This window comes from Spermophilus citellus, assembly GCF_964194105.1.
Source record: "Spermophilus citellus genome assembly, chromosome: 13".
NCBI classification, from domain to species: Eukaryota; Metazoa; Chordata; class Mammalia; order Rodentia; family Sciuridae; genus Spermophilus; species Spermophilus citellus.
In genome coordinates, this window is record NC_138193.1 from 65,177,188 (window position 1) to 65,193,184 (window position 15,997).

The 15,997-nt window shown below is 34.5% G+C and overlaps 1 protein-coding gene across 4 annotated transcripts in view; it reads left to right on the forward strand.

Annotated features, from left to right (window-relative positions):
* USP34 (ubiquitin specific peptidase 34) overlaps window positions 1–15,997 on the forward strand; it is a gene marked incomplete at its 3' end in the record, with an annotated part of 228,681 nt that overhangs the window by 37,451 nt on the left and 175,233 nt on the right. For all 4 annotated transcript variants that reach the window (XR_014018694.1, XM_081265549.1, XM_081265551.1 and 1 more), the window contains exons 3-8: window positions 2,591–3,011; window positions 7,538–7,588; window positions 7,753–7,902; window positions 10,790–10,857; window positions 14,149–14,341; window positions 15,852–15,913. Coding sequence is in view for 3 of the 4 variants with exons in the window: in XM_081265549.1 (XP_081121675.1) it covers window positions 2,591–3,011; window positions 7,538–7,588; window positions 7,753–7,902; window positions 10,790–10,857; window positions 14,149–14,341; window positions 15,852–15,913 (945 nt within the window). The remainder of the gene's footprint in view (window positions 1–2,590; window positions 3,012–7,537; window positions 7,589–7,752; window positions 7,903–10,789; window positions 10,858–14,148; window positions 14,342–15,851; window positions 15,914–15,997) is intronic.

Here is a 15,997-nt window from a genome sequence, read left to right on the forward strand (position 1 = left end):
AATAGTTTAACAATGCCTAATTTTTAACAACTAACTTTTAAAGTAAATTTGGCTTTCCTAATCCAAATCTGATACCAAGATCTTTTTCCTGGGAAAGTGGAATCTCATTTCCACTAAAGAAAAAATACTTAAATTTATGATCTTAAAGGAAGAAGCTGTTCATCAAAATAACTTTAGAACAGCTGGGTGTGGTGGTGTATGCCTGTAATTCCAGCCACTCTGGAGGCTGATGTAGGAAGATTGCAAATTCAAGGTCAGTCTGGGCAATTTTGTAAGAAGTTGACTCAGGAAAATAAAAAATAAAAAGAGCTAGGGATCTGACTCAGTTCAATCCCCAGTACCTGGAGGTGGTGGTGTGGTACTTTTGTAGTAATATATTTTTCTTATAGAAATTGTAGCAAGCATTGTGATGCAAACCTATAATCCCAGTGACCCTGGAGGCTGAGGCTGGAGGATCACAAGATTGAGGTCACCCTCAGCAATTTAGGGAGACTATTTAAACAGTGTGTGTCTGTCTCTGTGTGTGTGTCTGTTTCTCTTTCTCTTTCTCTCTCTCCCCCTCTCCCCCCCCCTCTTTCTCTTTCTCTCTCTCTCCCCCATATACTGGGGATTGAACAAACTAAGGGACACTTATGCACTGAGCCGCATCCCCAGCCCTATTTTATATTTGATTTAGAGACAGGATCTCACCGAGTTGCTTAGCACCTTGCTTTTGTTGAGGCTGGCTTTGAACTCACAATCCTCCTGTCCTCGGAGCCACTGGGATTATAAGTGTTTGCCATTGTACCATGCGAGAGCCTGTCTCAAAATAAAAAATAAGGGCTTTGATGTGGCTCAGTGGTTAAGTACCCGGGTAGTAGGTTCAATCTCTGGGACCAAAAAAAAACAAAATCAGGAAAAAAAAAAAAAAGAGGGCTGGGGTTGTGGCTCATTCGTAGAGCACTTGCCTAGCATGTGTGAGGCATTGGGTTTGATTCTCAGCACTGCATATAAAGAAAATTGAAAACTGAAAAAATATATAAAAAAGAAAAAACAAGAAAAGAGAAAAAGGAAATTTTAAATATGGAGGAGACCTTAGAAGTAACAATTTTTCTGGGTGTGATGGCACATGCCTGTAATTCTAGCGGTTTGGGAGGTGAGGCAGGAGGATCCAAGTTCAAAGCTACCCAATTTAGTGAGCCGTTAAGCAATTTAGTGAGACCCTGTTTCACAATAATAAAGGCTGGGAATGTGGTGTAGTGTTTGTGTCTTGGTTCAAACCCTGGTTGCAACAAAAAGGTAAAAACACTTTCATTTTGCAACTGAGAAAATAGGCATGATATGTTATTTATCTATTTTTGGATAGCAGATTACTCTTAAAGTGATATCTTAACATCAATAAACATTTACTATCCTCCGAGTTTCAGTAGGATAAGAATTTGGGATTGGTATAGCTGGTTGGTTTTGACTTGGTTTTAAGGTTTCAGTCAAGATGTTAGCCAGGTTACAGTTATCTGAAAGCTTATGTGGGGCTGCAGGATCTACTTCAAAGTTGGCTCACCAGATATGGTTGTCAAGTTAGTGCTGTTAATGGGAGGCCTTATTTTTTTCTCATGTGAATCTCTTTGCAGGCTGCTTGATTGAGTGTCATTATAACATGTGGCAATGTCTTTTATGACCTAATCTCAGATGTCCTGCATTGTCATTTCCATCACATTCCATTCATTAGAAAGCAAGTTTAGTCCATGTTTAAAGGGAAGAATCAGGGCCTTCACCTTTTAAATGGAAGAGTATTAAAGAATTTGTGGCCATATTTTAAGTTCACCATAGTGATCGAAGTGAAATTATTCCTATGTGGTAATACAGGGAGTTGGTGATCTATTTGGACTATAGTTCAGATGTTTTGGTAATATTATAAGTGCAATTACAAATAATAGCTGCTTAACTGTCATCTACCATTGGACATCAATATTGTTAGAACAGGTACTTAGGGATTCATCAGATATTATCTACAGTATGCCAGGCATTATGCTGTTAACTGGACATGTCTAAGAGAACTGGATAAACATGTATTACTATTTTTTTCTCCCACTTTTCTGGGACTATACTGGGACCGAAGTAATACACGTGTGCATTTGGTGTTTTTAAACACATTTGATCTGTCAAAGAGAGTCTGAATACTCATCCCAAGTAGTCCTCAAGCATATTGTTAATTTAAAGAAGTAGATGTTTAATTAGTCGATAACAAAACCCCATATATTAAATAACTAGCTAGCTTTACTAAAGTATATTTTATTATAGCCAGTTTCTTAATGCTATTGAGTATTCAGTCTTGAAGAAGCAAAGAAATATAATTCCTATTTTTAAATAGTTCCTTATGTAGAAGTTCAGATAAGTGAGTACATAAAACTAAGAATGATAGCTATAATCCCAACATGGTGACTTTCATTAACTGAAATTCCAGTTGGTATGACAAGGTGCTTCTCTAGCAGGAAAGAAATTAAAGTTTATGAAAGAAATATTTTAATTTTTGCTTGTTTTTTTTATATCACTTATTAAAAATATTGTTTCTAAGAAGCATTTATTTATTGAATTTTATTTTCTCTTATAGGCAATGTCTATGCTGCTTCAAGGAATATAAGCATTTGGAGATTTTTAACCAAGTAGTGTGTGCACTTATTAACTTAGTGATTGCCCAAGTTCAAGTGCTCCGGGACCAGCTTTGTAAACATTGTACTACAATTAACATAGATTCTACGTGGCAAGATGAGAGTAATCAATCAGAAGAACCATTGAATATAGATAGAGAGTGTAATGAAGGAAGTACAGAAAGACAAAAATCAATAGAGAAAAAATCAAACTCTACAAGAATTTGTAATCTGACTGAGGAGGAATCTTCAAAGAGTTCTGATCCTTTTAGTTTATGGAGTACAGATGAGAAGGAAAAACTCTTACTATGTGTAGCAAAAATTTTTCAAATTCAGTTTCCCTTATATACTGCTTACAAGCATAATACGCATCCTACTATAGAGGTATGTAAAAGTAGGTATTGTGAATTTTCATATTACCAAGTCATAGCTTGGCAGTCTATTTCTCACTTATGAATGAATATGAAGGCAATTATTGTTGATCCAAATATTTATAAAAATCACTGCTTTGAAAATTTTTTTCTCCTAGAAAATTTCTGTAGCAATTTGTGTTGAAAATTTGGTCTGCACAAATTTTTAAATTTTAAATTTACAAATTTTAAGATTTGTAAATTGAACCATAGATATTAAATCAGTAGTGACATTAACATTTTACTTATGTAGACATAAGCTCTGTGTATTGTGATTCTTTGAAAAAATAATGGTTGAGGGAAAAAAACAGAATTTTTAATTTCATTCCTAGAAACAGATGACAGGTTGGAATTCTCCTTCATCAAGATAAAAGCTTAACAAATTTTCTGTGTTGTTTTAAGTAATAATATTCTCTTTTGTAAGTCAAGCTGTTGAACTGTTAATGTCATTTTATAAGAATTTTTAAGTTTGGTAACTCATTAAGATAATTAAGATAGTGGAATTTATTTCTATAAAGAAGGAATTGTGACAGTTATGTGATAATGTATTAGTATCTTAACACAATGGTTATTTATTATTTCTCACAATTCTGGAAGTTGGTTAGACAATTCCTTTACCAGTTTTGTATGGGCCCAATTATGCAGCTGTATTTACTTTGAGAGTGGAAAAGTCCAGGTCATACTTTGTGTAGTGTCTAGTATTTGGTGCTGGCTGCTCCCTGAAACTTTCTGTGTTTTCTTCCCATGGCTGCTGCTTTCCCACTAGGCTAGACTGGGTTCCACACAGTTTTAGCACTACTCAAAGAATGCAAAAGTAGAAGCAATAAGGTCCAGTCTCTGAAATGGCACAAAATAAATTCTGCCATATTCTTGTGTTTGAAGCTGTTCACAAGGGGGCCCACATTCAAAGGGTTAGTGAAGTAGACCCTATCCCTAGATGAGAGGAGAGGTCAAGTTTCATTTTTATCTTTGATGATGTGTTTCCTATATATAATGGGATGAGAAGAATTGTGGCTATAGGAGAATCTACCAAGTGCCTTTTTTTTTTTTAAAGTCTGTCTTTTCTCCACCAGAATAAATAATATTCTGTAATCTTCATACATGACATATAAACTTCTTTCTTCATCTGGAAAATAATAAACATTTATTGGAATATTTTCACATTAAATTGAGACAGCTCAGGGAGTAGATATTTTCCCTATTAGAATTTGCCATAAGAATATTTTAAAATCATATTGTGTTCTGTCTTCTAGAATTCTTAACCTATTATCTTCTCATACGGAAACTTTTCCAAAAACCTTTTATATAGGATACATTGAGCATTAAAAAAAAAAGTCATCAGAATCTTTTCAACAAAAAAGGATACATCATGCAGTACTGAACTTTTTTTTTTTTTTTTTTTTGAGGGGGTGCTGGGGATCAAACCCAGGGCTTCACACATGGTAGGCAAGTGTTTTATCACTGAATTAAACTCCAAGCCTAAAAATTTAATGTTAACACCATATTAATAGTCTTTGAAAGTCTTAACTTGGTATTGAAAGGTAATAGAAATAGTTTGGTTAGGGGATCTACTCCTCAAATTCATACAGAAATAAAGTTTTCTAGTTAAAATTTTATTTTTATTTTATTTTTGTGGTGCTGGGGATTGAACCCAGGGCCTTGTGCATGCAAGGCAAGCACTTTATCAACTGAGCTATATCTCCAGCCCTTAAAAATTTCTTGATAGAACTAAAAGCATTATTAAGTCTAACTAAAAGCATTATTAAGTCTGCTGTTCCTAAAGTCACTTTGCTCCTCAGATTTGTTTTGATTTTCAAAAGTGCTTATCCCTAGGGGCTGGGGATGTGGCTCAAGCGGTAGCGCGCTCGCCTGGCATGCGTGCGGCCTGGGTTTGATCCTCAGCACCACATACAAGCAAAGGTTGTGTCCACCGAAAACTAAAAAATAAATATTAAAAAATTCTCTCTCTCTCTCTGAAAAAAAAAAAAAAAGTTAAAAAAAAAAAGTGCTTATCCCGACGTTTGTGGAGGCGCATACCTGTAATCCCAACAGCACTGGAGGCTGAGATGGGAGGATCACAGGTTCAAAGCCAGCCTCACCAACTACGAGGTGCTGAGCAATTCAGGAAAACCCTGTCTCTAAATAAAATACAAAATAGGGCTGGGGATGTGGCTCAGTTGGTTGAGTGCCCATGAGTTCAATCCCCAATACCCCCACCCCTAGAAAAAGGGTGCTAATCTCTAATGTAGTTAGTTATACACCTCTGCTTTTTCTTTTGTAATAAAATACCTCATTATTACTATTCTTGAAGATCATTTTATGTGACTTAAGTATTTTGTTGAAAGTGGTTTTATAAGGTCTTTGAGGTAAAATTCTAATGAAAACTCTCATGAAGGACCTTTCTTATACAGCATTCTGTATTGGGTATGTACTTCTTTAGTCCTATGTTTGTAATAGTTGTTTCCCAGATTTTTTATGTTTTAGCAGTGATCTGTTACAAATATCGTAACATTTCTGGCTTTCTATCCTGGTTGCCCTGTAATTAAATATTTTAAGGGTCAGCTATTTCAGAGAGTCTTAGATTGAAACCTTTGTGTAGTTATAAAATTATTATAAAATTATTTTGTATATTTCCAAATGATATGAATATACATAAGCTAGCACTTATTATACAGTGCAGTAGGGCTTTTTTTAAGAAAATATTTATATTTTAGTTATAGGTAGGCACAATATCTTTATTATTTTTATGTGGTGCTGAGTATCGAATCCAGTGCCTCACGCATATTAGGCAAACACTCTGCTGCTGAGCCATGGCCCCAGCCCAACTTTAGGACTTTTTGAGGACAGTAAAAAGTAACTTGAAGAGTTACTTGAGAAAGTGACTTGAAACTATGGCCCTAGTAGTAAAAGCTTGGAAGCAGATTAAATTTACTATATTTACATTGATAGGTGTTCAGCTTTTCTCTACATCATATTTGCTTATTTTGAAATATTATGTGAGTTCTGTGTGATGGTTTTCAATCATTTTCACTTTATATGATAGGATTATAGCAATGAATGAAAGGTTTCCTTTGGCAGCTGTTTTTCAGATGAATATCTTGCTTTCTGATTACAAAAGCATTTTATTGCATTTTCAGTATGATTTAAAAAAAAAACCAACCCAATCTACAAAATATTTTTAAAGCCTTGCATCTCCCTTCTTTTGTATTTCCTCAAAAAACTTTTTATCTGTTTAGTTTAGATCTTTCCAAATAATTAAAAAATTATGATCATCAGATCCTGGGTATAAATCCTGTTCTTAAATAAATGTCCTACAAGGTGTTATCTTTCTCTGCTTGTACATATGGATCTACCTTTAAAAAAAATATATATTTTTTAGCCGTTGATGGACCTTTATTTATATGCAGTGCTTAACAGGTTTTTAAAGGTATAACCTCTATGCCATAAAAATCACTTGTTTAAGGAACAGTTTATTTTTAGGACATCTAGAGAGTTGTTCAGTCTTTGCCATATCCAATTTTAGAATATTTTATTTTAATTCAGTTACCAAGCCACCGGTTATTTAGTCACCTGATGAGTATCTGTTCTTTCTAACTTAAGGGTGATATACAGAATTTCAGTGAGCATTATTATACATATATTTTCTAACATTTCTCTGATTAGTTCTTTTTTTAATATTTATTTTTTAGTTGTAGTTGAACACTATACCTTTATTTTATTTATTTACTTTTATGTGTTTCTGAGGATGGAATCCAGGGCCTCGAACGTCCTAGGCAAGCACTCTACCACTGAACCACAATCCAGCTCCTAATTAGTTCTTTAGGATAAGTACCCAAAAGATGAATCACTGGTTCAAAGGCAGTGTACATTTTATATTATTTTCTTCAGCTTTTTGTAGGCATGGGGATTAAACTTAGAGGTGCTGTATCACTGAGCAATATTTCCAACCCTTTTTGTTCTTTAATTTTGAGACAGGATCCCACTGAGTTGCCCAGACTGGCCTCACCGTCTGAGTAGCTGAGATTTCAGATTGACAGTACCTGGCTGGCAATGTGCGCTGTAAATGTTGATAGGTACTTTACCTTCATTAACAACGAATGTTCTTCCAGGCATTTTAAATCTCATGTATGGAAAGAACATTGTGGAACTCTTTAAGTATACCTTTAGAGAATTGCAGAGCACAATTTCAAATCACTTAACTGAGTTATATTTTTATAAAAATCACCCTATTTTTAAGGAAAGGTTAAAGTCATTTCTGTTTAAAAAGGAAAAGTAATGTGTAGTACATACTCCTGAACGATTTCTTTCAAGAGGGTTGAAAAATACTTTAGAGCTAAGTCATATTAGCTTAAATGAGGAATATCACTGTTGATGATGTTAAGCAATTGCAGAATAATCAGTGTGAGTTTTTTATAAAATCAGTTTTTAGAAGACCTGTATACTTTTTAGATTGTCATTTAATACTAGTGACTTAATTTTATCTACTTTTTTTTTAATTAGGATATATCAACTCAAGAAAGTAACATATTAGGGGCATTCTGTGATATGAATGTAAGTGTTCCATCTTTTTCCATTTTTAACATTTTTGGAAAATGTTTTTTTCTGTTTGTCTTTTGAGTGTATTTATATGTTTCAGTATCTTTCTAGTATTGCTATTAAGATGAAAATTTTTCCTGTTAAGTTTTAAAATAGTGACATTCTCTTCATTTTCATAGGATATAGAAGTACCATTGCATTTGCTTCGTTATGTATGTTTATTTTGTGGGAAAAATGGCCTTTCTCTCATGAAGGATTGCTTTGAATATGGAACTCCTGAAACTTTGCCATTTCTAATAGCACATGCATTTATTACAGTTGTGTCTAATGTAAGTATGGTTTGGAATTGATTTTAATCTTGGGAGTGATGTTTTGTGTTTTAGTAACATCCAGAAAAAGGAGATTTTTTAAAAATAATTTCCATGTCAAATAACATTTCTGTATTATATTTTGAAAAAATGGAATATAGAAATCATTAGAATTGAATTAAATTAACCCTTTTTTAAAGTTAGAATAGGTAAAGACAACAATTAACTTTATCTAAAATGAAACATAGCTATTTACAAAACTCTTCTGCTGAAATTAACATTTCTTGGAAAATTTGGCGGTTTTAGATTATTTAAATATTGGATAACCAATGATATTACTAGTGTGCCTGTTGTCCCTTTATAAAGGTGTAACATTTCTTTTTGCCTTTGTAAAGAAGCTAAGTCTTTTGTTTGTTGGGAATGTCTGTTCTGTGAAGTATAGTAAGTATGGTACTAGAGATAAATAATTTTACTACCTGTATATTCAAACTTTAATAACATATTCTGGTCATCATTTTAAAAATGGGTATAGCAAGTTAAATGTAACTTTGTTAAGAACTGAACTCTTGTGCAACTGTTTGAATAAAGTAAATAAAAAATAGAAACATTGAGTGAAAAATGACTCAAATATTTTGTTGCATATTCCATTGAAACTCTGTAGTGAAATAATGTACTGGAAAGAGTGCTGGTATAATTCAAACTTATTGATTATTGGAATCTGCATATTTCCAAATTAAAATGAATGATCTCTAGCTGATTGTGGCAATGTACACCTGTATTCCAAGCAGCTCAGGAGGCTGAGGCATGAGGATCTCTAGTTCAAAGCCAGCTTCAGTAACTTATGGAGGGCCTAAGCAAGCCAATGAGACCCTGTCTCTAAATACAAAAAAGGGCTGGGATATTACTCAGTGGTTAAGCGCCCCCGAGTTCAATCCCCAGTACCCCCCCCCCAAAAAAAAAAAAAAAAGCGATCGCTATCAAGTTTATTTTTATTTCTAAATCCTATGGTTTCTAATAGTTTAAAAATATTACATGTAGTTGGGCATGGTGGCACCTGTCTGTAATCCAAATGACTCAGGATGCTAAAGCAAGAGGATCACAAGTTTGAGGCTAGCCACTCAGCAACTTAGTGATACTCTGTCCAGAAAGAAAAGACTGGAATTGTAACTCAGTGATTAAAGGGCACCTGGGTTCAAGCCCCAGTACAAAATAAACAAACAAAAAAGGCTATACATAATGGCAAGTATACTTTATAGGTTTCTGATTTATAGTTGCATTTAAATTCTGAATTCAATCCTTAACTTTTTAATCTATAAAATGGGAATGATGATGGTATCTATCTTAGAGGATAATTGTAAGTCTTAAAATTAAAAATTCTAAGTTTGGATGTGGCACTTGATAAATATTTGGTGGCACATAATTGTTACTCATTTTGGCTATTTTTCTTTCTTTTTTTGTTCTGGACCCTGAACCCAGAGCCTTGCTAATGATTGGTAAGCACTCTTGTCATTGAGCCATCCTCAGTCCTTTTTAAAAAATTTTATTTTGGACAGGGTCTTATTGAGTTCTTTCTCAGCCTCCCAGGTCACAAGGATTACAGATGTGCACCACCTCACTTAGCTTTGTTTCTATATTTTCATGCATAAGTGTTGTGTGTCTGTTAGGTTATTCCTAGGCATAATTCCTGGGATTTTCTGATGCTATGGTAAAAAATCTTTTTGAAAACTTATTTACTGCTAGTTCCTGGCATATAATAAAAATAGAAAAGTTATGTGTTTCTTTATTAACTTTTCAGGCAACAATCTTGCTAAATTCACTAATTTTTTTTCTCTTTACATAATAATATCATCTTAGAATGATAGGTTTTAATTTTTTCATTCTGGTTCTTAGTTTTCTTAAGTCTTATTGTGAAGGATCTTGAGTTTATGTGGATTGAAGTCCTTGTCATTTTTCTAATTGATGAAGGAAAAGTTTTAACATTTTATCAGTAGTATAGTATTTACTGTAGGTGTTTTATAGATATCTTTTTGATTACAATGAAGTCAGATTCTATGTATTTCTAAATTTGTTTTTAATTTGCCTATATCCAAGCTTAATATCAGAATTTCTTGTTTGGTAGTTTGGTTTAAATCTTTATTCTTAAGATAGGTAAAGTGCTATTTGAATATTACAATGTTATCATATTAGATTTAGAAATGGGTTGGAGTATCTCATGGAAAAAAGTAATGAAGCAGATTTATTATAACATATAACTCAGAAGAAGGATGTTCTTAGTTATAATTTATTTCAGCAAATAGTTGCTGATAATATAATGTGTGACTGTAAAAATATACTTGCCTTACATGGATGAAGGCAAGTATCATGTAATTTGACAAGGAAGGATAATAAGGTTTATTAAAATCTAAGATAGACTCTTTCTCCCTTTGGGGATGGACTGCATTCTACCTTAAATGGGTATTCCTTGATTTACCCCAAAAGTTTCTTGCTCTTGAGATAGCTCACATTCTCTCACTTTCTCCCTTGAATGTTCCTCTGCTTTCCTCCATAAGTTTTTTGTGTCTTTTGGGGGAGAAGAAAAAAACAAAAACAAGCGATTTAGTACTTTGTGTTGGAATTTCTGTCACACAGAGAGAAAACGGTAGAATAAGAAGATACTAAAATAGATGGTTTTCCCTTTCTGGCAAGAAGCTGATGTTAGTTCTAAATATGGATTTTTAAAAATCTATGTGTGAAGGTTAAATTACCTGATATATGTATAATTCCTTTTGGTAGCTTATACTTTTCAAAATTGATAATAAAATGCAAGTAATTTTATAGGCAACAAAATATACTTTTATTTTTAATTATTTGAAGATATGTGTTTCACATATTTGTTGTACAATAATGTCATCTGTATGTTTCTTTATAGATTAGAATATGGCTACATATCCCTGCTGTCATGCAGCACATTATACCTTTTAGGACCTATGTTATCAGGTACGTTTATAAAATTTCTTCCCCCTGATTACCAATTTAGTATATTTAAGCAATTTATAACACAGAATTATATTGTTTAAAAATCCCTTATTATCCTCTAGAGAAAATACTATAACACTCAGTGTCTAGTATTTTTTTATGCACATATATGGGTTTATATTTAAAGTTTACTTTTTAGCAGTTTTAGACTTGTTTGCTTATATGAATATATAAAAAGAATTGAGATTTATAATGGTTCCTCTACTGTATTTAGTTTAAAAAAAAAAAAAGTAGTATTATGTAGTAGGCACTGAGGAACAGAGAAAAAATAGAATTCTCCTTGTGGTCGTAGTGATAGAACCCAGGGCCTCATATATGTTAGGCAAGCATTACCATTGAGGTGTATCCTTAGTCCTTTATTTTTCCCTCTTAGTCCTTTTTTGTTGTTGTTGTTGTTGTTCTTTTTTGTCTGCATTTAGGACAGAACCCAGGGGCATTCAACCAATGAGTTACATCCCCAGTTCTTTTTATTTTGAGATAGGTTCTTGCTAAGTTGCTTAGCTTGGCCTTGAACTTGAGATCCTCTTGCCTTTGCCTCCTGATTTGCAGGGATTCTAGGCATGTATCACTGTGTCAGACTCCCTATTTCTTTTCATTTTACTTTGTGACAAGGTCTTGCCAAGTTGCTTAGCCTGGCATTGAACTTGTGATTTTGCTGCTTCATTCTTCTGAATAGCTTGGATCATAGGCATGTACCAGCATGCCTGGCTAGAAAATAAATAAATATATATATAGTATTTTGAAAATATATAATTAATTAGAAGTAGTACAGGGTAAATAGTAGCAAGCATTAAGAGTTCTTGAGGGCTGGGGATGTGGCTCAAGCGGTAGTGCGCTCGCCTGGCATGCGTGCGACCCGGGTTCGATCCTCAGCACCACATACCAACAAAGATGTTGTGTCCGCCGAGAACTAAAAAATAAATATTAAAAATATTCTCTCTCTCTCTCCCCCCCTCTCTCCTCTCCTCTCCCCTCCCCTCTCCTCTCCTCTCTCACTCTCTCTTAAAAAATAAATAAATAAATAAATAAGAGTTCTTGAGGAGCAGGTGTCATTTGAGTTTTGTAAGTTTCTTCCCCCCCCTTCTTCTCTCTCCCCTCTTCTCCCTCTCCTCAGAAGCAGGTGTCATTTGAGTTTTTTGAGTTCCCCCCTTCCCCCCCCAATCTCTCTCACCCCCCCTTCTCTCTCCCTCCCCCTCTCTCTCCCTCCCCCTTTCTCTCTCCTTCCTTCTCTTTTCTCCCCTTTCCCCCCATGTACCCCCACCAGTCCCCCCATCCCCTCAGTCTCCCCCCATCCCCCCCAGCCTACCCCCTCCTCTTTTTTTTTTTTGGTGGTACCGGGGATTGAACCCAGGGCTTTGTGCATGAGAGATAAGCACTCTACTAACTGAACTATATCCTCAGCCTTAGTTTCATAAGTCTCAACCTAAGATAATGATGAAAGAAGAGTTTTATCAATTAGACTTAGAATATGAACTGTTAGAATCTAAGAATTTCCTCAGTGAGAAAATACCCCAGGAGTACTTTATACTTGTTTTCTCATTCATTAGCAAAATTTTGGGTGCCTGCTATTTTCCCAGTACTGTTTGAGTTGGTGGAGAAAATAACGATAATGCAAATAGTGACAGTATGATAGGGAATATGTCTTTGTGATATGTGATGTCTGAAGGACATAAAGCAGCCAGTCAGGTGATGATCAGAGGATAAATTGGGCATAAGCCATAGAGAAGGAACATATGGGCATAGGCTTTGAATTTAGAAAGAGTATGATATGTAAGAACCTGAAAGTAAATTGTTGAGCTTGTAATGTGTTACAGGGAATAGTTATGTATGAGATTGGAATGATAAGCAGGGGCAGTTCATTCAGGACCTTCCAGGACACTGTAAGAAGTTTGGATTTAATTTTAACAATAGGAATATATCAAAAGGATTTTTAGCATGAATTATGTTTTTTAAAAGATCACTTTTGCATTTACGTTTATAGTAAGTTATGGGAGGGCTGGAGAAAAAGTTAGGAGACTGGTTAAAAGGTTAGTGCCACATTTCTCAAAAAGTTGTTAATGGAGATTTTGAAAATTGGATGGATTAAGTAAAAATAAAATCAACAAGACTGGTAGTTTTGTGGTATAAGGAAAAATGTAGCATTGTAGATGACATTAATTAATACTCCCAGGTTTCTCTTTTGTATTATGGGTGTCATTAATGAAGATATGAAACACTAGAAGAACTTAGAGGTGAGACTTTGACATGTCTGTTGGACATTTAAATGATTGATGCTGGCAAATTGAGAATATAATTTTTTTCTACGATTTAGGAAAAAAAATAATTCAGAATTATCAGTATAAAGATAGTATTTAGAAACGACTAGAATGAATGAAGTTACCTGGGAAGAAAGAGAATGTAGGAGAATTTAGGATGGAATCTGTGTCAGTTGCTTTTCCCATGCAAGGAAAAAAAACCCTGAAAGCTTAGTGTTCTTTTTAATATTTTTTAGTTGTAGATGGACACAATACTTTTTTTTTTTTTTTTTTTTTTTTTTAAGAGAGAGGAGAGAGAGAGAGAATTTTCAACATTTATTTTTTAGTTCTCGGCGGACACAACATCTTTGTTGGTATGTGGTTCTGAGGATCGAACCCGGGCCGCACGCATGCCAGGCAAGCGCGCTACCGCTTGAGCCACATCCCCAGCCCGACACAATACTTTTATCTTGATTATTTTTATGTAGTGTGGAGGATCAAACCCAGTGCCTCACACATGCTAGGCAAGTGCTCTACCACCGAGCCACAGCCCCATCCCAGCTTAGTGTTCTAAAATAATAGCCAATTATAATTCCTTATAGTTCTCTGATTGACTAGACAGGTCTGCTCTGGGCTGGCCTGGCTGAAAATGGGTGGTCTAGGAGAGCTTCACTCACACATTCTGTGAGTGGCAGGCTGATTGGTCTTGGAAAATAGTGGATTCACATACATTTTCCAGTTGATTTGCTGTAAATTGGGGTATCAGCCATTTCTCTTTCATTCAGGAGGCTAATCATATGTTAAATGACTTGATTCTTTATAGTTGCTCATTCAAGTTGGGCTCTCAACAAGTCAGACCTTTAAACATCACTTAGAAATAAGTTGGCATTAAGTCTAAGGATGCTGGGTTCTACTGTAGTGAACATTACAGAAATATGGAGCAAAGGAATGTTATTGAATTAGTGGACTTTAGAAATGTCTTGTGAGCATTTGCATTTTATATTTTTGAATCATTTAGGTATTTATGCAAGCTTTCTGATCAGGAGTTACGACAGAGTGCGGCTCGTAACATGGCTGACTTAATGTGGAGCACAGTGAAAGAACCATTGGATACGACATTATGCTTTGATAAAGAAAGCCTAGATCTTGCATTTAAGTACTTTATGTCACCTACTTTGACTATGAGGTTGGCTGGATTGAGTCAGATAACAGTAAGCCACATTTGCTTTATTGTTGATTGTTTTTTTATTTGCCAGAGTATGATCATATTACTTACTGCCATTAATTAGCAGTTAATATTAGCCATTACTGCTGTTTTAAATGAATTACTTTGTATTGTCTTTACAAATAATTTCTGTATTTCTCTTATCTTAAATATGAGGAGTCTAGGCTTAGATTTATAAAAATTTATACCTATGTCTATTGGATTTCAGGTCCAACTTTTTTGAGCCAGGGTCTCAATATGTTGCCCAGGTTGACTTGGAATTCCTAGGCTTCAAGTGATAGTACTGCTTAAGCCTTCCAAGTAGCTGGAACTATGGGCATATACCACTGTACCTGACCACCATCTAAAGATCGTTAGCTTTTTTGGGGGGGGTTGGGGAGGTGGGCGTTACCAGGTACCAGGGATTGAACTTGTGGGCACTTAACCACTGAGCCACATCCCCATCCCTACTTTGTATTTTATTTAGAGACCGTGTCACTGAGTTGCTTAGCACTTCACTTTTGCTGAAGCTGGCTTTGAACTGGCACTCCTCCTGCTTCCCAATCCACTGGAGTTACAGGCATCCACCACTGTGCCTGGCAACTGTTTGCTTTTTTACATTTAGAAAGCATTGTTTGGGGAGGGAAAAAAGTTGAAGGAATTATAAATGGTTTCTTAAATTAGTTTGCCATGTAGAAGCCACAGAATTTGGATCTTAGGCTGCATTTGACCAATTGTAACATTGTTTTGCACACTGGTTTAAATAAGGGAGAAATCACATATGAATCTAGTCTTGGCTTCTCTTGGGGAATGGGGAATGGTCAGAAGATATCCTTGGGTTGGCTTTTTTTTTTTTTTTTTGGTGGTAATAGAGATAGAGCCTAGGGCTTTTCATATGCTAGGCAAGCACTCTACCACTGAGCTAACTGAACTGTACTCACAGCCTGGGCTTGTGGTCTTGCATTAGAACAATTTACAGAAGATAAGTAGTTAGCTGAATTCTTTAGAGTTGAAATACCTTCCTGTGGTTTGCTACTAATCCCATTAATTTTACTTATTTACATTTTCTGTCTGTTTATGCTGTAGGTACAATGAAAATCTGAAGTAGCTTAATTTTATTCTTGTGCTTGACTTTGGAAATAAAATGCTTCTTGACATTTTCCTAGATAGGTCTTAAATGAATTTATCTAGGGAACCTTTCCTGAAACCTTCTGTGTTGATATGTTACTTGTTTGCCTTGCATTGTTTTTTTTTTCTTTTCTCTGTGTTCAGCTTTATTTTCTCTAATATACTTAATATAATGAAGCATAAATATTACTTATGAAATGAATTTTAGCATTTTATTATGATAAAGGAAATAGTTACATTAATTGAGAAGCATGTTTATCTGAAATTCATATTTTAGAATTTTATTTGGTTATCAGTTAAGATATACATATATCAATTAGTTTGTGTTTCTTGCCTCTTGTAACATAAAAGGATTTGGAAAAAACTTTTAATATCTTTTCTCTAATCAGAATCAACTTCATACCTTCAATGATGTGTGTAATAATGAATCGCTGGTATCAGACACAGAAACGTAAGTAGGAATGTTAATTTTTACCTAAATATACCATTTTAATGTGTAGCTATTTAAACAGTAAATAGTTGTGACTTTTTATGA